We start from the raw sequence: 19,781 nt of genomic DNA on the forward strand, positions 1-19,781 counted from the left end.
AGGGATCCAGCTGTCCTGTGGCATCTTTGTCGGAGATGGAAGTTGAGGCTGGAGAGGCTGTGGGTTTGACTTCGTTTATCACAGTTCTCGCGTTTGAAGACTGTTTTTTGTTGTTGTTCTTTGCTTTTATTTGGGATTGTGTGTGTGTTTCATCAGTGATTTGGTGCAAAACTTCCAACAAAGCCTTTCCTCTGGCAGCAGGGCCTGGCCTGGGGGTTTTCCTCCCTGTGAAATATTGTTAGGAGTTCTGTCCCCTTTTGGGGAACAGTTCTCTCAAACTTAGAAGAGGGCTCTTGTTCCCAGAGATCACTTATTTGCAAGTTGATAATTTGGGACGTGGAAACATTTTCTCATAAAAACAATGCAGTTAGGTCACCAGCCTGACCTACAAAGCTTTTTATTTAGCATCTTAAAGTAGCAATTTGCTAATGGTAGAGTCCTCAATTTGAGGTTCTGGGAACAGGACTTGCAGAACAGGTGGGAGGAGGAAGAGAGTTTCTGGTGTCTTTTGGGGCCCCAGTTTGAATTTTGAATTAGGCGGGGTTTGCCTGGTTCTTATCCCACATTCTTTCTCCATCTCCTTAGGTCTCCTGGTACTTTTCCTTTCCTCAGGACCTGTCCAGACAGTCCCCCAAATGTCACATGTTCTAGAAGTCCAGTACACTATCCATTGAGCCACGGATGTGACATGTTCTAGAACGTACTTAGGTTCTTGCTCCCTTTTCTCCATGCAGCTGATGTGAGCTAGGTTTAGGGGGATGGCAGTGGGGCAGATTTATACTACATTGTGAGTGACTGATAGTCTTTTACTCTTCTTGGAGTTTTCATTTTTAGAGGAAGGGGCTTACTCATCTGACGAATCTCCACTAGTAGGTTCAGGTCCACAGGACCCAACCCCAAAGCTTTGGGCCTAGGTGTATTTTGAAATTAGGAGTTTTTCAGATTTCAGAAAGCAGTGTTCCATAATCAAACAAAAAGGTTTATGCAGCAAAACATAAATCCCTACCAGGTGGGAATGTTCTTATATCACTTTAGGTTTAAGTTTTCCATCAGTTGAGTTTGTGCTAGACTTACTTTGAGTTTTTAAGAGTTCCCATCCTAGCTCAACGGTTAACGAACTTGACTAGCATCCATGAGGACACGGGTTCGATCCCTGGCCTCGCTCAGTGGGTTAAGGATCAGGTGTTGCCGTGAGCTGTGGTGTAGGTCACAGACATGGCTCGGATCCCGAGTTGCTGTGGCTGTGGTGCAGGCTGGCAGCTGTAGCTCCAATTTAACTCCTAGCCTGGGAACCTTCATATGCCACGGGTGTGGCTCTAAAATTACAAAAATACCATATGCTAGTTTGTGTTTTTGATTTTTTTGGCTACACGCTAGGCATGTTGAAGTTCCCTTGCTGGGGAGCCGAACCCACACTGCAGTTGTGGCCTACATCTAGCTGTGGCAGCACCAGGTCCTTAACCTGTTGGCCATAAGGGAACTTCTGTGTGCTGGTTTGTGATGGTAATATAAGTAGTTTAGAAAATGGAAGTCCCTTATAAATCTTACTTTCTAGAGATGACTATTAACTTTGGTGTTTAATCCTTTAGATATTTCCAATGCATATGCTAATAGGTATATGAATTATTTATATTCGTATGTATAAAATTATAGTATGTATAATGTAGTGCAGTTTTTTTTTTTTTTCTTTTTTGGCCACCCTGCAGCTAATATAGTGCAGTTTTCTTTCTTTGCTTATTAATATCTAGGTTGTTTTTCCTATATCAGTAATTTAGGTTTTATTCTTCTTAAAAAGCTAAGATTTCCATCATGTAGGCATGTCATTAGTTACCCATCGCCTCACTGTTTCTAATTTTTTTTTGATGCCGTAAGCACCTTTGCATAATCAGATGTGTACCTGGGCACATCTGAAGGGTTGATTCCTCCTGTTGGTTCAATGGGTTTTACTTCAAAAGGCAGTACTGAGTTGCCCTCTCAGCAGATTCCTGCCGTCTAAGACTCCCACCAGCAGTGAGAGTTCATGTTTCCCGTCCACAATCAATGCCAGATGTTTTTAATCTGCCAACCTGATTTAGAAAAGCAGTCTCATCTAATTTACATTTCTCTCCTTCTTCGGGAGGTTGGTAATTGTTTTCCAAATGTTTATTGGCCTTTTTTTTTCCCTCTTATTTATTTATTTATTTTTTTGCCCTTTTTATTTGTTTGTTTTTAGGGCTGCACCCGCGGCATATGGAGATTCCCAGGCTACGGGTCTAATCGGAGCTGAAGCTGCCGGCCTACACCAGAGCCACAGCAATGCCAGATCCGAGCTGCATCTGCGACCTGCACCACAGCTCATGGCAACGCTGGATCCTTAACCCACTGAGCGAGGCCAGGGTTCGAACCTGCAACCTCGTGGTTCCTAGTCAGAGTTGTTTCTGCTGCGCCACGACTGGACCTCCTCCTCTTATTCTTTGACTTGCATGTTTACATCTAAAAGGTCAACTTGGTTTTTTTCCTAACCTTTCTGCCTGGCGGAGGAGCAGGAGGAGAGGGCACGGCAGAGCCACTGGACATATCAGTTGTTGAGGGGATTGCCAGTACCGTGTGGCTTCTTGCAGAGTAAGGAGAGGCAGGAGGCCAGTGGGTTTGGCCTAACAAGCCAGTACTTTATCTGGGGAGTATGTGTCTGGTTTACTCCAGGGCTTGGGTATTGGGGTCTTGGTTTAAAAGTGTGTCTGTTGGGAGGGAGGATTCTATTAATCTGACTGGTTTTTCATTTTCTTTGTCAAGATTCTTTGGAGGATACCCCTCCAGCCACTCAGAACTTCATCATTCCAAAAAAAGAGATCCACACTGTTCCAGACATGGGCAAATGGAAGCGTTCTCAGGTACCAGTGGTGTTTGCAGTCTGGGGTCAGAACTGGGATGAGACCCTTGGGCCTTTTCTTTTCTTCTTCTTTTTCCTCTTTTTTTTTTTTGGCCACATACATGGCTTGTGGAAGTTCCTGGCCTAGGATCAAACCTGAGCCACAGTAGCCACCCAAGCTGTTGCAGTGACAGTGCTGTACCACAAGGAAACTCCTTGGGCTTTTTCAAAGATAGTAGTTTTCTAGGCCTTATTTGAACTGTGAGCTTCTGACCCTTTTTACTTTTGGAGCCAGAGGTGTTTAGAAGCTAGAGAGAGGAGTTCCCATCGTGGCGCAGTGGGAATGAATCTGACTAGCATCTGTGAGGATGCGGGTTCAATCCCTGGCCTCGCTCAGTGGGTTAAGGATCTGGTGTTGCTGTGAGCTGTGGTGTAGGTTGCAGATGCAGCTCGGATCCTCTGTTGCCATGGCTGTGGTGTAAGCCAGCAGCTGTAGTTCCGGTTCGACCCCTAGCCTGGGAACTTCCATGTGCTGAGGGTGCAGCCTTAAAAAGCAAAAAAAAAAAAAAGGGAAGCTAGGGAGAGAGTTGACAGGGGAGCTGGCTGTCTCTTCCCTCTCAGGGTCTGTACTCAGAGAATTTTAATGGGAAGTTCTCTAGGCCAGGTGAGGATAACTCTGGAGAGTTCTGCTCCTGATCTGGTAAACCATCACCCCTGGGGTATTATTGTATTGGCTGAATGCCTGAAATGATGGAGGGGTCCCTGGGAGCCAGCGTATCAAAGGGGGAGAGGTTTACCACCTGGAAACCTTGGCCAGGAAGGCGGCTGAGCCTAAAAATACCAGGGACTTGGGACCCCAGCTTTCTGTGCTGCTCAGTCTCCATGGAAGGTGGAAGATAACAGCTTGTGCCTCCCAGGCTTCTGGGACAGGCTGTGGAAAGACTGGGACCAAGAAAAAGAAAGCCAGTTTCAAGTCCCCAGGGTAGGCCTTGAGTCCAGCTCCAACTAGTTGCCTACAGCGGGTTTGGTCAGTAGGGGTTGAGGGTGTCACTTGTATAGAAGGGCAGGCTCGGGGGGTCCTAGCAGGCTTAGCAGGTTCTCTATGAGGAGTCTGCTGTGCTTCCATTGAGCCCCAGCCCTACCACTGCCATGTCCTGGCCTCAGTGGGGCTTGGGGTCATGCCAGCCTCTCTGGCTCTTCTTTCACAAGCCTGCCATTTAAATATCTCCTGATGGTTATTGTGTCTTTTCTGAGCTGTGTTCTCAGCCAAGTCTTTACCCAGATAAAGTCCATTAGCTGCCCAAAGGACATGGTTTGAGTCCTTTCATCACCTTGGTTGGTCTACCTCAGGTTTCTCGACCTCAGCACTATTGACACTTGGGGCAGGTAATCCCTTGTCATAGGGCCACTATGAGCACTGCAGGATGTTGAGTCGCATCCCTGGCCTCTACCCACGCAGTGCCAGTAGCACCTCCCTTCAGTTTTCCCAGCTGGAAGGACGTGTCACAAGTCCACTGAGAGCCGTAGGCTGGGATGAGAACCACTGCTCTTCCCTGCGCCTGCAAGAGTGTCTGACCAGATGGGGCTTTAGTTCCTTGCTTTTCCCTGGACATTTTCCAAAGAGGATTGGGTATTTAGATGTGCCAGGTACTTCAGCTCATTTAGTCCTCACAGAAACTTCTGGAGGTGGACTCTGTGGTCATCTCCATTTTGAAGGTGAGAAAACTGAGGTCACGAGGTGAAGGAATTTGTCAAGATGGTACCATGGGTGGTGTAGAGGAGAAGCCAAAGATTCCTGTCCAGGGCATCTGGCTTTCGAGTCCCAGGGGTTAAAGTCCCTGTGTTCTAGGCCACAGGTTGGCAAATGCTTGCCTGCCAGCCCACTCTGGCCTGTTTTGTAAGTGAGGTTTTATTGGGAGACAGCCATGTTCACTGGTTTACGTTCTGTCCGTGGCTGCTACATGGGCAGAGTTGAGAATTTGTGAACCAGACCCCTGTGGCCCTTGGAGCCGAAAATATTGACTATCTGGTACTTGGCAGGCAGAGTTTGCCAACCCTGGTCTAGGCATCAATGCTTTGGGGGGAGTGTATCTTGACTAATATCTTATGAACGCCTTTCACTCTTTCTGAAGCTCATCAGTCAGGTGCATGGACCTGCTGCGGCAGACAAGTGACTGTGCTGTGGCCACAGCAGTTCACCAGGTAGCAGAGGACAGTAGCCCAGGGCGTGGACCTGGGGTCAGAGACGTGAGGGCTGGAGGTGCAAGGCTGCCATTTTCTGTTCTCGTGACTTAGGCAAATGCCTGACCTGGCCAAGCCTCCGTTTCCATGAGTTTGGGATGGTTTGGAGGCTCGAATGGTATAAAGCCAGAAGAGCACATGGCCCAGGGCTAGGCTCTGGGGAGTCTTACTGAGCGGTAGGCTTGATTATGACGGCGGCTGTGGTGCTGGTGATGGTGTTGGTGGAGCCTTTGCACCCAGTCGCATTTAGAACACCCCAGTTTTCGCCACCGAGAGACGGGAGCCACTGGGAACACAGGCCGTGGAGAGTGACACTACCTCTGGCATCCCAGTGTCCTTCGCAGGAATGACGGTGGGCACTGGTGCAGTCAGGGCGGGGACTCGGGTTGCCCTGGGCTCGGGGGGTGAGCCCCGGGCCTGCCACGGGGCCCTGCCTTTCCCCCCACAGCCATTCCACGGCCCGGCGAGAGGGTCCTGGTGCAGGGAGCTCCCTTCCCGGATCCTGAGTGCTTCTTCTCAGGGCTCACCTCAGCCTGCCGTGGAGGCCCCGGCGTCCTTGAGACTGAGATAAGGAGGAAGAAAGACAGTGAGAGGCCCCAGAGATGAGGAGCAAACCAGACCACACGGGAGTTGCTGGCTCCCAGGGCCTGCGCCGCAGTGCCTTCACCTTCCTGTGTTGGCAGCGATGTGCCGCCCGGCGGGGACGCTGAGGATGGGTGCGCTGGGAGGCCTGGCCATGGCAGAAGACAGCCTCCTCTCCTGGGAGCGGGGTGTCTGCGCTGCAGGCACACAGCCTGCCTGGTGGGCAGAACATGGAGAAAATGACCAGAGGACGGACCCCTGGCGCTGTGGTGCAGCGGTGGCGTACTCGGCCACTCAGCTTTGGCGTTTAGCTGCTGGGTCCTAGCTCCATGTCTGATGAGACCTTCTTGATCTTAGGCAACCTTGGACAAGTCTCTTCCCCTGAAGCCTTGGTTTCCTCATCTGTAAAATGGGCACAGTGTTAGTGTCTACCTCATGGGGTGCTTGTGTAAAGAAACTGCCGGCAGCAGTTGCGAGCACACGGTAAACTCTGGCTGGAGGTCCAGGTGTCAGTGTGGTGACTGGCCTGCTGGTGGTTTGGGATGGAGGACGAGGTAGGGTACTTGGCGTTACCTTTCTCCTGCTCCTGTTACTGGGGTCGGGGTGGGGGTGGTGGTGGTGGCAGCTTGGAGCCCTTTGGTACCCGAAGGGAGTTGGGGGCTGGCCAGGGTGTAGAGAGTAGGGGTCTGGTGCCCCCCTTCCATCTTTGCTCCCCCTCTTTGTGGCAGGCATACGCCGACTACATGGGATTCATCCTCACCCTCAATGAAGGCGTGAAGGGGAAGAAGCTGACCTTTGAGTACAGAGTCTCCGAGGTGGGTGCCTGGGGAGTCGAGAGCGGGCCTTTCCCAAAGCAGCTCCCAGAACCCTCTGCAGCGCCAGGGCAGAGAACGAGATACCCAGACACGTGTGCAGTTGACATCTTGGTGTCTACATTTCTAAGATTTCTAAAAATCTTTGAATAGATGTGCATTTATAAAATTGGGATCAAGGTAAATATGCTCTTATAGCCTGCCTTTTTGTTAACTGGTGTCTTTATGTAACTTTTTATTTTTTCTAAGGTTTATTTATTTATTTTTGTCTTTTTATGGCCGCACCCACTGCATATGGAAGTTCCCAGGCTGGGGGTCTAATCGGGGCTGTAGCTGCCCGCCTGTACCACAGCCACAGCCATGCCAGATCCGAGCTGCTTCTGCGACCTACACCACAGCTCACGGCCACCCTGGATCGTTGCGACCCCCTGAGCGAGGCCAGAGATCGAACCTGTGTCCTCATGGATCCTAGTCGGATTCCTTCCTGCTGCACCACAGCGGGGCCTCGCGTGTGACTTTTACATTAGGCGTGATCGCACTGATCCTCTCGTGGTTCGTGAGCGTGATGACTGCGCGTCCACGCGCCTGCGTGACTTGCCTCCCTCGGACCCGGGCACGGCATCGGCCCGCCGCCCATCTGACGTGAAGGAAAAAAAATGACCCCAGAAGAGGTCAGCGTGCTCACCGAAGAGCTGCTGATAGGAACGTGTACGACGCTGGTGAAAAGCTGGCCTCTTCCTGTGTTCCTTCCCGTAACCGGCCCCCAGGGGCGGCCCCCTCTTAGCCGTGTGGGGACTGTCGTCCAGACCTGCCGAGGGAGCTCCTCTGCCGGGTCGAGCCGGGCCCCCGCTGGTCTAGACGAGCCCCAGCTGTAGACCTGGAGGTGGTTTCCTTAGCAGCACCGCTCCGGACAGCCGCACCGAGAGCTGGGGGCACTTGGATTCACTCCTCGAGGTGGAAATGCCCAGTCGAAGGGCACAGACTACATGGTGGGTTTTCTTTGGCTGTGATTCAGAACCAGGCTTGTTTACAGAGGAGGTCAGGGGCTGTGGGGTGGCTGATACCCACGGGCAGGTGTGGTCTTGCGAGCTGTTTGCTCCTAGCACTGGGTCCCAGCCTCTAGTGGCCTCTTGGGTTCTTGCCCCAGGCTGCCTGGAGCCCCCCAGAGCTTTATCTTATCTCAGACACCAGGGCCCTGAACAGCCTCTCCCAGTGCCTTGACCACCCAGCTCTCTAGCCATAGCTTTGGCCCGTCGGGTAAGGCCTGGCCCTGCCCTGGCCCAGTTCCTCCACTTGTCGCAAGGCTAGCACAGCCTTCATGTTCCTGGACCCTGTCTGGCTGCTGCTGGGTGCCGAAGTCCTGTTCAGTCACTGCGGGGAGCCGGGCCTGTGCTGCGGATTGATAGCCTTCTGTTGGGAGCTGGCCCACCAGTGACTTCGTGGGTTCCTCTTGGGCCTGCCCAGCACTCTGGGACTTTGGCTGTGGACATAGATGGCTGGGGGAGAGCTCCTCCTTGAGCCTGGGTGAGGGACACTCAGACTGCTCAGTGGACCAGAAGGCAGTGGGGCAGGCCAGTTACAGGAGAGTGTTGTAATTCCCCAAGCAGGTCCTGAGCTGCCATTTCCTCTCAGTTCCCGTAACTGGCCCTGAGGCTTTGTTCGTAGATGTTCCTACCAGTAGGTGTTATCTTAGCCCAAGCAGTGCTTTAGGCAGGATTGCAGCCTGGTGAAGTGCTTGGGTTCTGGAGTTTGGGTGTTGGTGACCTCTCACTTCTGAACTGGGTGTCTTTGTTCCCTGTGACTCCGTCTCCTTATCTGTCAAGTGGGAAGCGCCACAGACCTCCCTGTGGCCCCCAGGGTGGAGTCACTAAGATCCCTCGTGTGGGTTTTCTTAGCATAGTGCCCGGCACAGACTAGATGATATTATCATTACTGGCTTTTTCTTTTTTTTTGTCTTTTTGTCTTTTAGAGCCATACTCATGGCATATGGAGATTCCTGGGTTAGGGGTCCATTCGCAGCTGTAGCCACCGGCCTATATACCACAACCCCAGCAACATGGGATCTGAGCCGTGTCTTCGACGTACACCACAGCTCACGGCAACGCCGGATCCTTAACCCACTGAGTGAGCCCAGGGATGGAACCCACATCCTCATGGATGCTAGTGGGGTTTGTTAATTGCTGAGCCACAATGGGAACTGCTCCTTTTTTTTTAGGGCCGCACATGCGGCAAATGGAAGTTCCCTGGCTAGGGGCCAGATCAGAGCTGCAGCTGCTGGACTACGCCACAGCCACAGCAGTGCAGGATCCGAGCTGCATCTGTGGCGTACAGTCCAGCTCACAGCAATGCCAAGGGGACAGGTGAGGGTGATGTAGTGAGATTTAGACCTCTGTTTAGAAGACTCTCTTTCCTTTTGAGAGTATGTCTGCCACCCTGTTCTTTGGGGGTTAAAATTTTTTATTTTTGTAAAATAAAGGTGTTAATAGATAGGCTTATTTTTGATTATTATTCCGTTTTTTTTTTTTTTTCTGGCTGCGCCTGTGGCATGCAGCCACAGGTTCGAACCTGTGCTACAGCAGGGATCTGAACCACTGCAGTGACATCCCCAGATCTTTAACCCACTGAGCCACAAAAGAAGCTCCCTGTTTGATTTTTTTAAATGAGGGCAGAATTTAAAATTGGCAGGTAGAATATTGGAGGAAATTTCACTGGTCCAGAAAATCCAAAAATGAAGCTTTGGTTCAAAGGGAAGGAGGGTGGGAGCTCTTTCTTCCCCTGCTGTCCGCTCCCAGCGGCTTCAGCCCGCAGCCCCCTCCCCCTGCTAGCCCAACAATAGAGGCAGCCCCCTGCATTGGAAAAGCGAGCCTCTAGGAGCCCCTTAATTATTCATTGGTGCAGCTGAACTAGCAGCTGGGGCCTGGCTCCTGCCAGCCTCGGAGCCCCTTCCTTACCCCTTCAGTGCCTCACCCGAGGCAGTATCTGGGGAGCCGGGCCTTGCTGGTGCTTCTTGGGGCCAGGATCACTGCACCCTCCCTTCTAAGTCCCATTTGCTGCTTGAGGTCAGGTTTGCTCTGTCCTTGTCAGCTGTTTCTGGTGACCTGGTTTTTCACAAAGCCAGCTCTGGCAGTGCGTTTGGTCACATTTCAGCGAGCCAGCTTTATGCTCCCCTGACACTCGGCCACAGCTGGGTGTAAAGAGAACTCTTGCCTCTTCACAAGTAATTGTCCTCTCCTCCCAGGTTAAGGATCCTGCATTGCCTTGAGCTGTGGTGTAGGTGGCAGATGTGGCTCAGATCTTGCGTTGCTGTGGCTGTGGTGTAGGCTGGCAGCCACAGCTCCGATTGGACCCCTAGCCTGGAAACCTCCATATGCCTTGAGTGTGGCCCTAAAAAGCAAAAAAAAAAAGAAAGAAAAAATGTTGATGGGTTCCCCTCACCCATCCGAAAGTAGAGTGTTTCTATGAAACCTTTTGTAAGCTGAAGTGGCATAAAGTGAAAATTTTTCAGTTAGCAAAAATAGGTACCAAAGCTACCTGTCTTTTATAAAAGTTAAGTGGTATAAAGCAAACTTTCAAAAAAAAAAAGCGGGGGATACCTGTAGTGTTTATTTGTAGTTGGCGGGGTTGCTCGTCGTTTTGTTTTCTTCCTTTTTACGTTCTGTTTTTGATGATGAGCAGGTGTTGTGTCCTAAACAGGAGAGCCCAGTAAAAAGCAGTGAGGCGGTCAGGGCTGCAGCTCGCGCCTGTCCAGCAGCTCCTCCTGGATCCGCTGGCTGGAGAAGCCGAGTGCGGAGCCACACCTGTCCTTCAGCCAGCCTAGTGCTGGCCCTTTCTGTAAAGTTCCCTGTGTCCCCGGGCCCCTCCTCACATTCAGGATGGTGGGAAAGAGAGGGGACAGCAGCACGTAGTGCCATGTCTCGTGGTTCGTGTCCAGCAGCAGCTGGGACTTCCCTCTGTGGCTCTAGCTCAGGGCCACTGGTCCTTGTGGCTTTCTGTTTGCCCCTGCAGGCCATTGAGAAACTGGTCACTCTTCTCAATACGCTGGACAGGTGGATTGATGAGACGCCTCCGGTGGACCAGCCCTCTCGATTTGGGAACAAGGCCTACAGGACCTGGTACGCCAAGCTTGACCAGGTGAGGCTGCCGCAGGACAGGCTCGGGGGCTGGGCCGGGGGGAGAGCCTGCAGGTACCAGAATCCCTGGGGAGTTTGTTAACATGGCAGTTCCACTCAGCGGAAGTACAAATGCATTTACCCTCTGCCCCAGCTGAGCTCTGGGAACCCCATGGGTACACAGTCCTCTCCACAGGGCTGGTTGGTAGGTCGTCGTGGGTGGCAACAGATTGATTGAAAGAGCCCCAGTGTCCGCCTGCAGTTTATGATCAGTTAAATAAACCAGTAAGTCCACCTGCGGAGTACTATGCAGCTCCGAGAAGGGGTAAGGAGGCCAGTAGGAGACTCGGGAAGGGACTGAGACTCACGCCAGCCCCTCGGTATCCAGGAGGCATTGGTCCAGGGCTGCATGGGTGCTCAAGTCCCTTATATAAAATGGGGAGGTTTGGCCCATCTTCCATTTTTCTGTTTTGTTTTGTTTTCTTTTTTTAGGGTTGCACCTGTGGCTTATGGAAGTTCCCGGGCTCTGCCACAGCCATAGCCAGATCTAAGCGGCATCTACTACCTACACTGAAGCTTGCGGCAATGCCGGATCATTAACCTGCTGAGCAAGGGAGGCCAGGGATCGGACCCACCACATGGATACTAGTCAGGTTCTTAACCTACTGAGCCACAGTGGGAACTCCCATCGGTCAGCCCTCTGTATCTATGGGTTCTGCATCCACAGATATGAAGGGGTGGCTGTGCTGTTAGGTTAGGGAAGAGCTGCGGTATGATGCCCATGGCAAGCAGCCTTTTGGTATGAAAGAGGGGAAACTCAAAAAGGTATGTTTGTACTGCCCACTTTGCACTGGAAGGATACATAAGAGGCAAAAAAAGCTGTGGTTTCTTTCTGAGGGTTGTGGTGGGGGGGTGGATAGGAGGGGTGGAGTGAGACTTCTTAATGCATCCTTTTTGTAATATATTTATTTTTGAGTCATGCAAAGGTAATAATCTGTTTGAAGCAAACAGAAAATAAAAATTAAGGATAGATACCCCCTCCTTAGAAAAGCAGAGTCTGTAGGTCTAGGGTGGGGCCTGGGAAGCGAGATTTTCACCAGGTCTCCAGAAGAGTCTTGTGCCAGGCCTTTATAGACTGAACGTAGAGAAGGTTGGGTCCCAATTTCTTTGACCCAGTGTTTTCACGTGGAGCAGAAGGAGGTCCCAAGGATCCAGCCAACCACCGTTCTCGCCTAAGAGCAGCCCAGGGCTGCCTCTGGACCCTCAAGATAGCACCTGGGCCTTTTTTTAAATAAACATTCTTCTTTTGTTGTAACTTAGGAGAGAGCTGACACATCATAGCCGTCCAGCTCGATAGATCATTAACACGTTTTTAATCCTTACGTCTCACCCGTATCAAGCCGTAGAACATTCCAGCACAACCCTTGTGCCCCTTTCTAGTTGATGTCCCCCAAACGCTTCGGATTTCTATTCTGTAGGTTGATTTTGCCTGTTTCTGAGCTCCTGTAGATGTCTGGCTTCTTTGCTCAGCATGATGTCTGTGATTGACCTGCGGTGTGCAGACCGGCTGTGTAGTGTCACGGGGTGAACACAGCCCAGTTTATCCCCGCTGCTGTTGGTGGACCGTTCAGTAGTGGGTTGTTGGCACGTTTTGGCTACTGTAAATAATGCTGCCGTGAACATCCTTATATACCTCTTTGGTGGGGGTAGGGCACAAACTCCCTGGCTGGGAGCATGGGAGAGAGGCCCTCTCTGGGGATGTTAGTGAATTACTCGATGGGAAAGTCGAATGGCTTCTTTGCAGATCCCTCCTGTCTTGCCCTCAGAACCATGTCCCCTGGAGGGGAGGGTCAACAGAGGACAAGCCACTTCCAGCCAGATGCTGCCTCTGGGCACCTGCCCACTGGGATGCTGCCTAATCTGCTGCCACCACCTTGTGTCTCTTGTGTTATCAGGAAGCAGAAAACTTGGTGGCCACAGTGGTCCCCACCCATCTGGCAGCTGCCGTGCCTGAGGTGTCTGTTTACCTGAAGGAGTCAGTAGGGAACTCCACGCGCATCGACTACGGCACAGGTACCTGCCGCTCCCGGCGCTTGCTTGGCTTCACCGCGGTCCCTTCTTGGGCTGCCTCCTCTTTGCCCTGGGTTGTCTGGGGTTGAGGATGCCCTGAGCAAGCAGCCAGTGGGGCCAGCTGGGGGCAGTGCTGCCGGTGCCCGGATGCCTGGTGCTGCTTCTGTGGCTCTGGCTTGGTCCACCAGGGGGAGCTGGGGCCACACTAGTGGTGGCTGTGAGAGCAGCGCTGATGTCTGGTCTTGTAAAGATGGCCTCCCTTGCGAGCTTATGGTCATCACCAAACTAGTAATTTATTGAGCACGTTCTATGTCCTAAGACAGCCGCTTAGAGAAGCCTTGAGAACTTAAAGGGCCTGGTAGCCTCTGGCAGTGTTGTGGCACATTGCCCTTAGCCACGCAGTACCCTTGAGAGGAAGCAGTATGGGGACCTTAGAAGGGGGCTGTTCTCTAGGTCAGGGCGGCTGAGGAGAGTTCCTGCGTTGCCTTGCCTTTCCACCCCGAAGCAGGCAAATGCAAGAGCTGCTGCTCTCTTGGGCTTGTCCCTGACTCAAGAGAAGTCGAGGCCACAGAGGCAGGCCTGGAGAAGGGCCCCCTTGGACCTGCACTGGGGAGAGCTTTGTGTCTGCTCCCCTGATGCTGGGGAACAGGCTGATCAAGTGAGACTTTCAGGGGTGGAGCTTTAACTGAGACTAACCAGCCAGAAAAGATCTGGAGGGGAGCGTGGCCAGGTCAGCAGGAACTGGGTTTTTCTTCCTCTCTCAGATGCTCTTAGGTGTGGGTGCAAGAGTGACGCTCGCCCGTGGCTGATCATGAGCAAAAACTGGAGGTGAAAGCAACAGCTTATAAGCTTTCCAGGTCTTTGGAGGGATCCTTGTTCTGCAGAAATAGGACGGAAAACCACTGAGATAGTCTCTCCTCCCCTGCCTCCAAAAATGTTTTTTTTTAATGACACCATGAACCATGGCATTTGGTCCAGACTTCAGCCAGTGGTTTTGTCGTGCTGACCATTTTTGTTTGAGAGGACTGGGAAGGGAAAGGGAGTGCCTTTTGACCCTGCACTGTGGCCATACCTGGGATGTGACCATGGGTAGAAGCCTTCAGTTCCTCCTAGTGCTCTTAGGATACAGTCTGAGCTTTTTCCTGTGGCCGTACATGCCTGTCTGATCTCCCACCTCATTGCACTGCCCTGTCTCCCTTGCTCTCTCTGCTTTAGCCAGACTGGCCTTCCTAGGAGACTTCAAAAAGACCAGTTTTTTCCTTGCCTCAGGGCCTTTGCACATGCTGTTTCTCCTGGCTAGAATGCTTGTCTTGCTTTTCTCACTTGCTGTGCCTTGCCAGCTCTTACTCATCTTTCAGATTAAATGTAAATTTTGTAGGGAAAGCTTCCTAACCCCTTATGTCAGGGCCCCCCTGTGGGATATCCTCCAGTTGCCACCCCATCCTTCTCCTTCAGAGCTGGATTCATAGAAGTGGTTGTATATTTAATGTCTGTCATCCTGGTACATCATAAACTGTCAGTCAAGGGCAGGGACATGTTTGCCTCTGTCTCCCTACTGGCTGCCATGGACAGTGACTGTCCCTATAGTAGATGCTCAATAAATAGGGTGGAACTGAAGATGAGTTACACCTCAAGATGCAGTGTGAGTACTGTTTAAGAAAGCAACAGCCCTGGGCTTTTAGGACTAGAATAACAGCACTGGCAGCTCTTAAAAGAGCCTCGGTCTTTCCGGATGGGGCGAGGCCCCATGGTCTCCCTGTCGACCCCCCTCCTTAGAGAGGAGTTAACAGTGATTTGGACCCTGGTGAGACCAACATCTGTCCCCCTCCTTCTGGAAGACTGTCAGCCTTGGCTCCTTTTCTCCCCCAGGACACGAAGCAGCCTTTGCTGCTTTCCTCTGCTGTCTCTGCAAGATAGGGGTGCTGCGGGTGGACGACCAAATAGCCATTGTCTTCAAGGTGTTCAATCGGTGAGTGAGAGGAGGGCAGGGGGCTGGCTGCCAGTGGGAGGGGGAGCCAGGGGGCTCTTGCCTCTTGGTGGCCGGCCGGCTGGAGAGGGCTCCCCAGTGGCTCTTGGTTCTCTTGTCCCGTCCTACATCCTCATCAAGCCCTGAGTGTGAATGCCCTCTGACAGGTTCAAATTCAGGTAAAGACAAGTGAGAGCAATGTTACGACGACTGCTCATGCTTCCGTGGTGTTTACCACATGGAGGCACTTTCTAAGCGCTTAATGTACGACTTTTTTTTTTTTTTTTTTTTTTTGGTCTTTTTGCTATTTCTTTGGGCTGCTCCCACGGCATATGGAGGTTCCCAGGCTAGGGGTCGAATCGGAGCTGTAGCCACTGGCCTACACCAGAGCCACAGCAACTCGGGATCCGAGCCACGTCTGCAACCTACACCACAGCTCACGGCAATGCCGGATCGTTAACCCACTGAGCAAGGGCAGGGATCGAACCCGCAACCTCATGGTTCCTAGTCAGATTCATTAACCACTGAGCCACGACGGGAACTCCTAATGTACGACTTTTTAAATTCTCACGACAACGCTAGGAAGCGGCAGCCTTCACTGCCACTTTCTAGACGAGGGAACTGGGCATAGAGAGATCAGGTCTCTTCAGTAAGGTCACAGCCAGCTGAACCCAGGCAGTCAGGCTCTGACCTGCTCCCCTCACCACCTAGACCGCCTGCCCGGCCGCCGCCGAGTGTGTCTCAGGCACCAGAGGGCACGGACGTGTCTGCCCCGGCCGTGCCGGCCCTGCCTACGTGGCAGCTCTGTGGGTGGTGCTGGCACAGCCCAAAGGGACCTAGAGGTTGACCCCATCAGCTTTCCTGGGGGCAGCCAGAAGTGAGAGGAGCTGCGGCTCCTGCCCAGGCTCCTATGCTGTCAGGAGTGGGTGCCCTCACCCGCTCTCCCTGGTGGCGTTTTGCCCCTTTCCAGTGCCAAAAGGAGGCTGAACGGGAGAGAAAACCACGAAGTAACATTGTTTTCTGTTTTATTTTACTTTATTTTATTTTTTGCTTTCTAGGGCTGCACCCACGGCATATGGAGGCTCCCAGGCTAGGGGTCGAATCAGAGCTGTAGCCGCCGGCCTACACCACAGCCACAACAATGCAGGATCCGAGCCGTGTCTGCGAGCTACACCACAGCTCACGGCAACGCCGGATCCTTAACCCACTGAATGAGGCCAGGGATCGACCCGCATCCTCATGGGTGCTAGTCAGGTTTGCTGACCACTGAGCCACAAAGGGCACTCCAAAGCAACCTTGTTTTTGTTTTTATTTTTTTATGGCTGCACCTGCAGCATATGAAAGCGTCTGGGCCAGGGACTGAACCTGAGCTGCAACAACATCTTGAGCCGATGCAGTTGGATTCTTAACCCACAGCACCACAGTGGGAACTCCTAAGCAAAACTGTTTAGAGACAGACTATCCGCTGATGCATAACTCGGGGGTGTAGGTTTTAGTTGAAACGGAGACCTGTTACCCACCGAGGTGGTTATTTTGGCCTCTTTGGTTCCCTGCGGCCGGAAGGGTTGAGACTTGCTCCTTTTTGCCACCTCCTCCCTTTCCCACTCGCCCATGCAGGTACCTTGAGGTTATGCGGAAGCTCCAGAAGACGTATAGGATGGAGCCAGCTGGCAGCCAGGGCGTTTGGGGCCTGGACGACTTCCAGTTTCTGCCCTTCATCTGGGGCAGTTCGCAGCTGATAGGTACTGAGGGGGGATGGAGCCCCACCCCTGGCCCCCCTCCCTTCCCTCCTTCCCAGGGCACACAGTGACAGCTTGTAAAGCAGGCATTAGACCCGCTATTGACGGAGGCTGCTGGCTGCTGACCTTCTGCCGCAGCCAGCGTGGCAGGCCGGGGGAGGCGGAGGCAGAGCGCCGCCGAGATAATGGAAAGTGACACGGGCTGGAGCAAGGGCGCTCGCCTGGCGCATAATGGACTGGTGTGAAACGCGCCTGGGCTGCTGGCAGCAGCTGCGGGGTTTTATGTTGAAAATGAGGGGTTCTTTTGACTCGGTGACCAACGTCATCTGCTGTTATTATCGAGCCGTGCTCAAGGCGGCCCATGGGGGAGTTGCCGCCAAGTGCTGGGCCATGGGCTGCTCGCTACAGGCCCGCTCTGGTGGTGCCCCCCACTTTCCATGGGCGAGCTGCCGTGGGTGAGGGGTCCTGCTCTATTTCGATGTGGGATTAACATCATATTAATAAATGCCCATTTTTTAAGTACTTGCCCCGTGCCAGGCATGGCTCTAAGTGCTTCAGGTAGATCAGCTCAGGGACCCCGGGGAGGGATCTTGGCCAGCACACCCCTGACTAACACTTAGCTGTGCAGGCACCATGCCCAGGGCTCTCCCGTGGTCCTGACGGCCAGGCAGGTGCTGGTCTTAGCCCCGCTGTGCAGATGAAGAAACCGAGTCACATGGCTGGAAGGAGGCAAGGTTAAGTGTTGGGGCCCATGGCCGGGCGTGGCCCTGGGGCGGGTGCAGGCAGCGCTGTCCGTGGTGCCCTGGGGGTGCGAGTACCTGGTTCTGAACCCTGGGGCTCTTTGCTGTTTCTAGACCACCCGCATCTGGAGCCCAGGCACTTCGTGGACGAGAAGGCGGTGAATGAGAACCACGAGGACTACATGTTCCTGGAGTGTATCCTGTTTATCACGGAGGTGAGCGGGGAGACCCCGGCAGCCTCCAGGCTGAAATGAACTCGGGCTGTGTTCTGGACAGAGGAGCTGGAGCTGCTGTCTGACGGAGGCAGGGCTGGCCCCAGCAAGGGGTTATTGAGAAGGAAGCCCGGCCCGGCTTCTCTGAAGGGTTCAGCCACCTCCGACTGTCCAGGCTCTCTTCCCCCACCTCAGTGGTCTGGGCTTTCCACTGGAGCTGACGGGGTGAGACTTGGTCCTTAACTGGACGTGGTGACCGAGGCTGCAGGTCTGAAGGGTGGGTGGGTGGGTATTGCTGGGGGTGGGAGGGTGGCAGCATCTTGCAGATGGGGCCCACAAGGTGTGTGGAGCTGCGTGTGTGTGGATGTGTGGGATGGAACCGTTGCAGGAGTCAGAGAGGCGGGAGCGAATACCAGAACGATTTCTGCGGACGGGACAAACTTCTCTTAGATCCTGAGGACAGGGGCCAAGTGAAATCCTGGAAGTGAAAGTGAGCAGCCCGGACCCCCAGCCTACCCAGCAGGGGTGGTTAACCGGGTGCTGTTGTCCTGCTAAAGTGGGTCTCCCACAGTGCAGCCTTGGGCTGCTTCCTCAGGGTCACCTGGGCAGCTTGTTAAAATGCGTGTTCTTGGGCCCCACCTCAGCTTTCTGAATCAGAATCTTGGGGGGTGAGAGCTAGGAACCTGAATTTGAGCACACATACCAGGTGACTGCGCGGAAGTCGGGACCCACTGCTCCCTGGGCCTGTCTTTTGGGAAGTGGCAAGACCTCTCATCCTCCCTGCCTGGTGCCCTCCCCCACCTTCCTAAGGGTGCCACGACTGCCGCCTGGAGAGGGTCTTGCTCCCGTTCTCCCCCACACAGTCCTGCTGGCCCCAGTGCTGTCCCTGGCACACTTGCAGACCCCTGCCTGTGGGGGCGGCTCTCTTGGCTGCCCATTCTGAGCCCCCTGAAGAGGGAGCGCTCCCTGGTTAAGCAGCCGTAGCTCCAGGCTCTCCTGGTCAGCATTCGGCTCAGGCCTCCGCCACACTCCAGAGGCCAGAGGGGAATGACATGTTTTTCTAAGTCAGCAAATGAAGCCCATCCTGACGGCTGGGCGGCCACCGCTTCATTCTGAGATCTGCTGCCTTCAGCACTGTAGCAGCCCAAGGTCAGAAGGACTCCGGGGCAGCCTGGCTCACTGCCTTGAGAGCCAGTCACATGCTGCTCTCTCCAGAGGGGAATGGGAGGGTCTGCGGAGCCAGGGAGACCCCGCGGAGCAGGGTGGGGAGCTGGGGTGGCTTTGCTGGGGGTGGGAGGCTGAGTGTTTTGGCTCCGCCTGGTGGCTGGCCAAGCCCTTGGGTCCCTGTCAGTGACTCACAAGGAGAAAGGGCAGGCCGGAGGTCAGGGAGGATGGGAATTGACTCCAGGTTAAAACTCTGTATTTTTGTTTGCTGCGTCGTGCTGGTTTAAAAACCCAAAAGCCTTCCGGAAGTTTAGGTTTCGGTTCCTCTGCTAGAGGAAATCCCACAGTGGCCACTAGGTGGCGCTAAAGACACATCGAACTGGGAGGAGGTTGTAGGAGCCCTTGATGGAGAGGCCTGACCTGGGAGGAGGCCGGCAGGCCCTGGAGTTCTTGGTTGTTCCGCACCCTCTCTGCAAGGCCTGGTTTGCACTTTGGGTCTTGGTGCCTGGGCATGGTGGTAAACATTGGGCGCTCGCAGGGAGTCCCCCAGAGCTGAGCTGCGGTGACTGGCGGGGGGCCCCCTCTCACCCACCTGGCCAGCCTCGAGCCGGCTGGCGTGGTTCCTGACGGCAGCACCCATGATGCTAGTTTTCCAGAGTCTGGGCCTCACTACCCAGACCAGGCTTTTTGCAGTTGCTCTAGTTGGTGGTGAGGGAGGCCCGAGGCCCGGTGCTGGGACTCAGGAGGCCTGGCTGGCGGCCTGCGCGGAGCTGTGTGCGCTCCGGTCTGGCAGGGGGCAGTGTTGCCTCTGGAGACCCAGGGATCACTAGGGCTGGTGCAGCTGGGGGGTTAAACCCACAAAAAGTTGGAAATGAAACCAGCCTGGGACCTGCCCCGGTGGCCCTGAGCATCCCGCACGAGGGACCTCACCTTGCAGGGCTTCTGCCGCCTCAGGAAATGCAGCCCTGGCGCCTTTAAGAGCCCAGGGCCGGCAGGAAAAGAATTTCAGTTTCAATCTGGCTTCTAAATTTGGAGTTTTGGGAAGGGAGGGATCAGATTTCAGCTGGAAGGGAAGGAGCTGACAGGAAGGCGCTGTGTAGAGCCTCCCCCCGTCCCATCCCCCCTCAGTTACTGACAGAGGAACCATTTACAAAAGGCCGATTCTCCTGGGAGTGGAGAGGCAGGAACGCAGCGTCTGTGAGTAATTTCCTGCTCAATATGGCTGCTCTGACTCACTCGAGTCCCCTGGGGTCACTGCGGGACTGCAGCTTGCTTGCTCGTTCTCGCTCTTTCTCTTC

The 19,781-nt window shown here is 53.6% G+C and overlaps 1 protein-coding gene and 1 non-coding gene across 4 annotated transcripts in view; both read left to right on the forward strand.

Moving 5' to 3' along the window:
• The window catches only part of PTPA (protein phosphatase 2 phosphatase activator), a 29,603-nt gene that overhangs the window by 2,610 nt on the left and 7,212 nt on the right, over positions 1–19,781 (forward strand). Inside the window, exons 2-8 of one of the 3 annotated variants that reach the window (XM_001926077.7) lie at positions 2,773–2,870; positions 6,400–6,486; positions 10,489–10,614; positions 12,548–12,665; positions 14,532–14,631; positions 16,246–16,370; positions 17,222–17,322. In XM_001926077.7, coding sequence (XP_001926112.4) covers positions 2,773–2,870; positions 6,400–6,486; positions 10,489–10,614; positions 12,548–12,665; positions 14,532–14,631; positions 16,246–16,370; positions 17,222–17,322 — 755 coding nt within the window. Of the gene's footprint in view, positions 1–2,212; positions 2,871–6,399; positions 6,487–10,488; positions 10,615–12,547; positions 12,666–14,531; positions 14,632–16,245; positions 16,371–17,221; positions 17,323–19,781 lie in introns of all 3 variants that reach the window. The other 2 variants (XM_084998243.1, XM_005660513.3) reach the window with 2 other exon arrangements.
• On the forward strand, positions 7,025–7,126 carry LOC146407298 (small nucleolar RNA U13). The gene has a single exon (XR_014832458.1). It is a non-coding gene; the product is annotated as a small nucleolar RNA U13 (small nucleolar RNA).

Source organism: Sus scrofa, chromosome 1 (genome assembly GCF_054392235.1).
Source record: "Sus scrofa isolate SSC_HxYL_T2T_F1_AM1 chromosome 1, Sscrofa_HxYL_maternal_Yorkshire_Landrace_v2.0, whole genome shotgun sequence".
NCBI lineage: Eukaryota > Metazoa > Chordata > Mammalia > Artiodactyla > Suidae > Sus > Sus scrofa.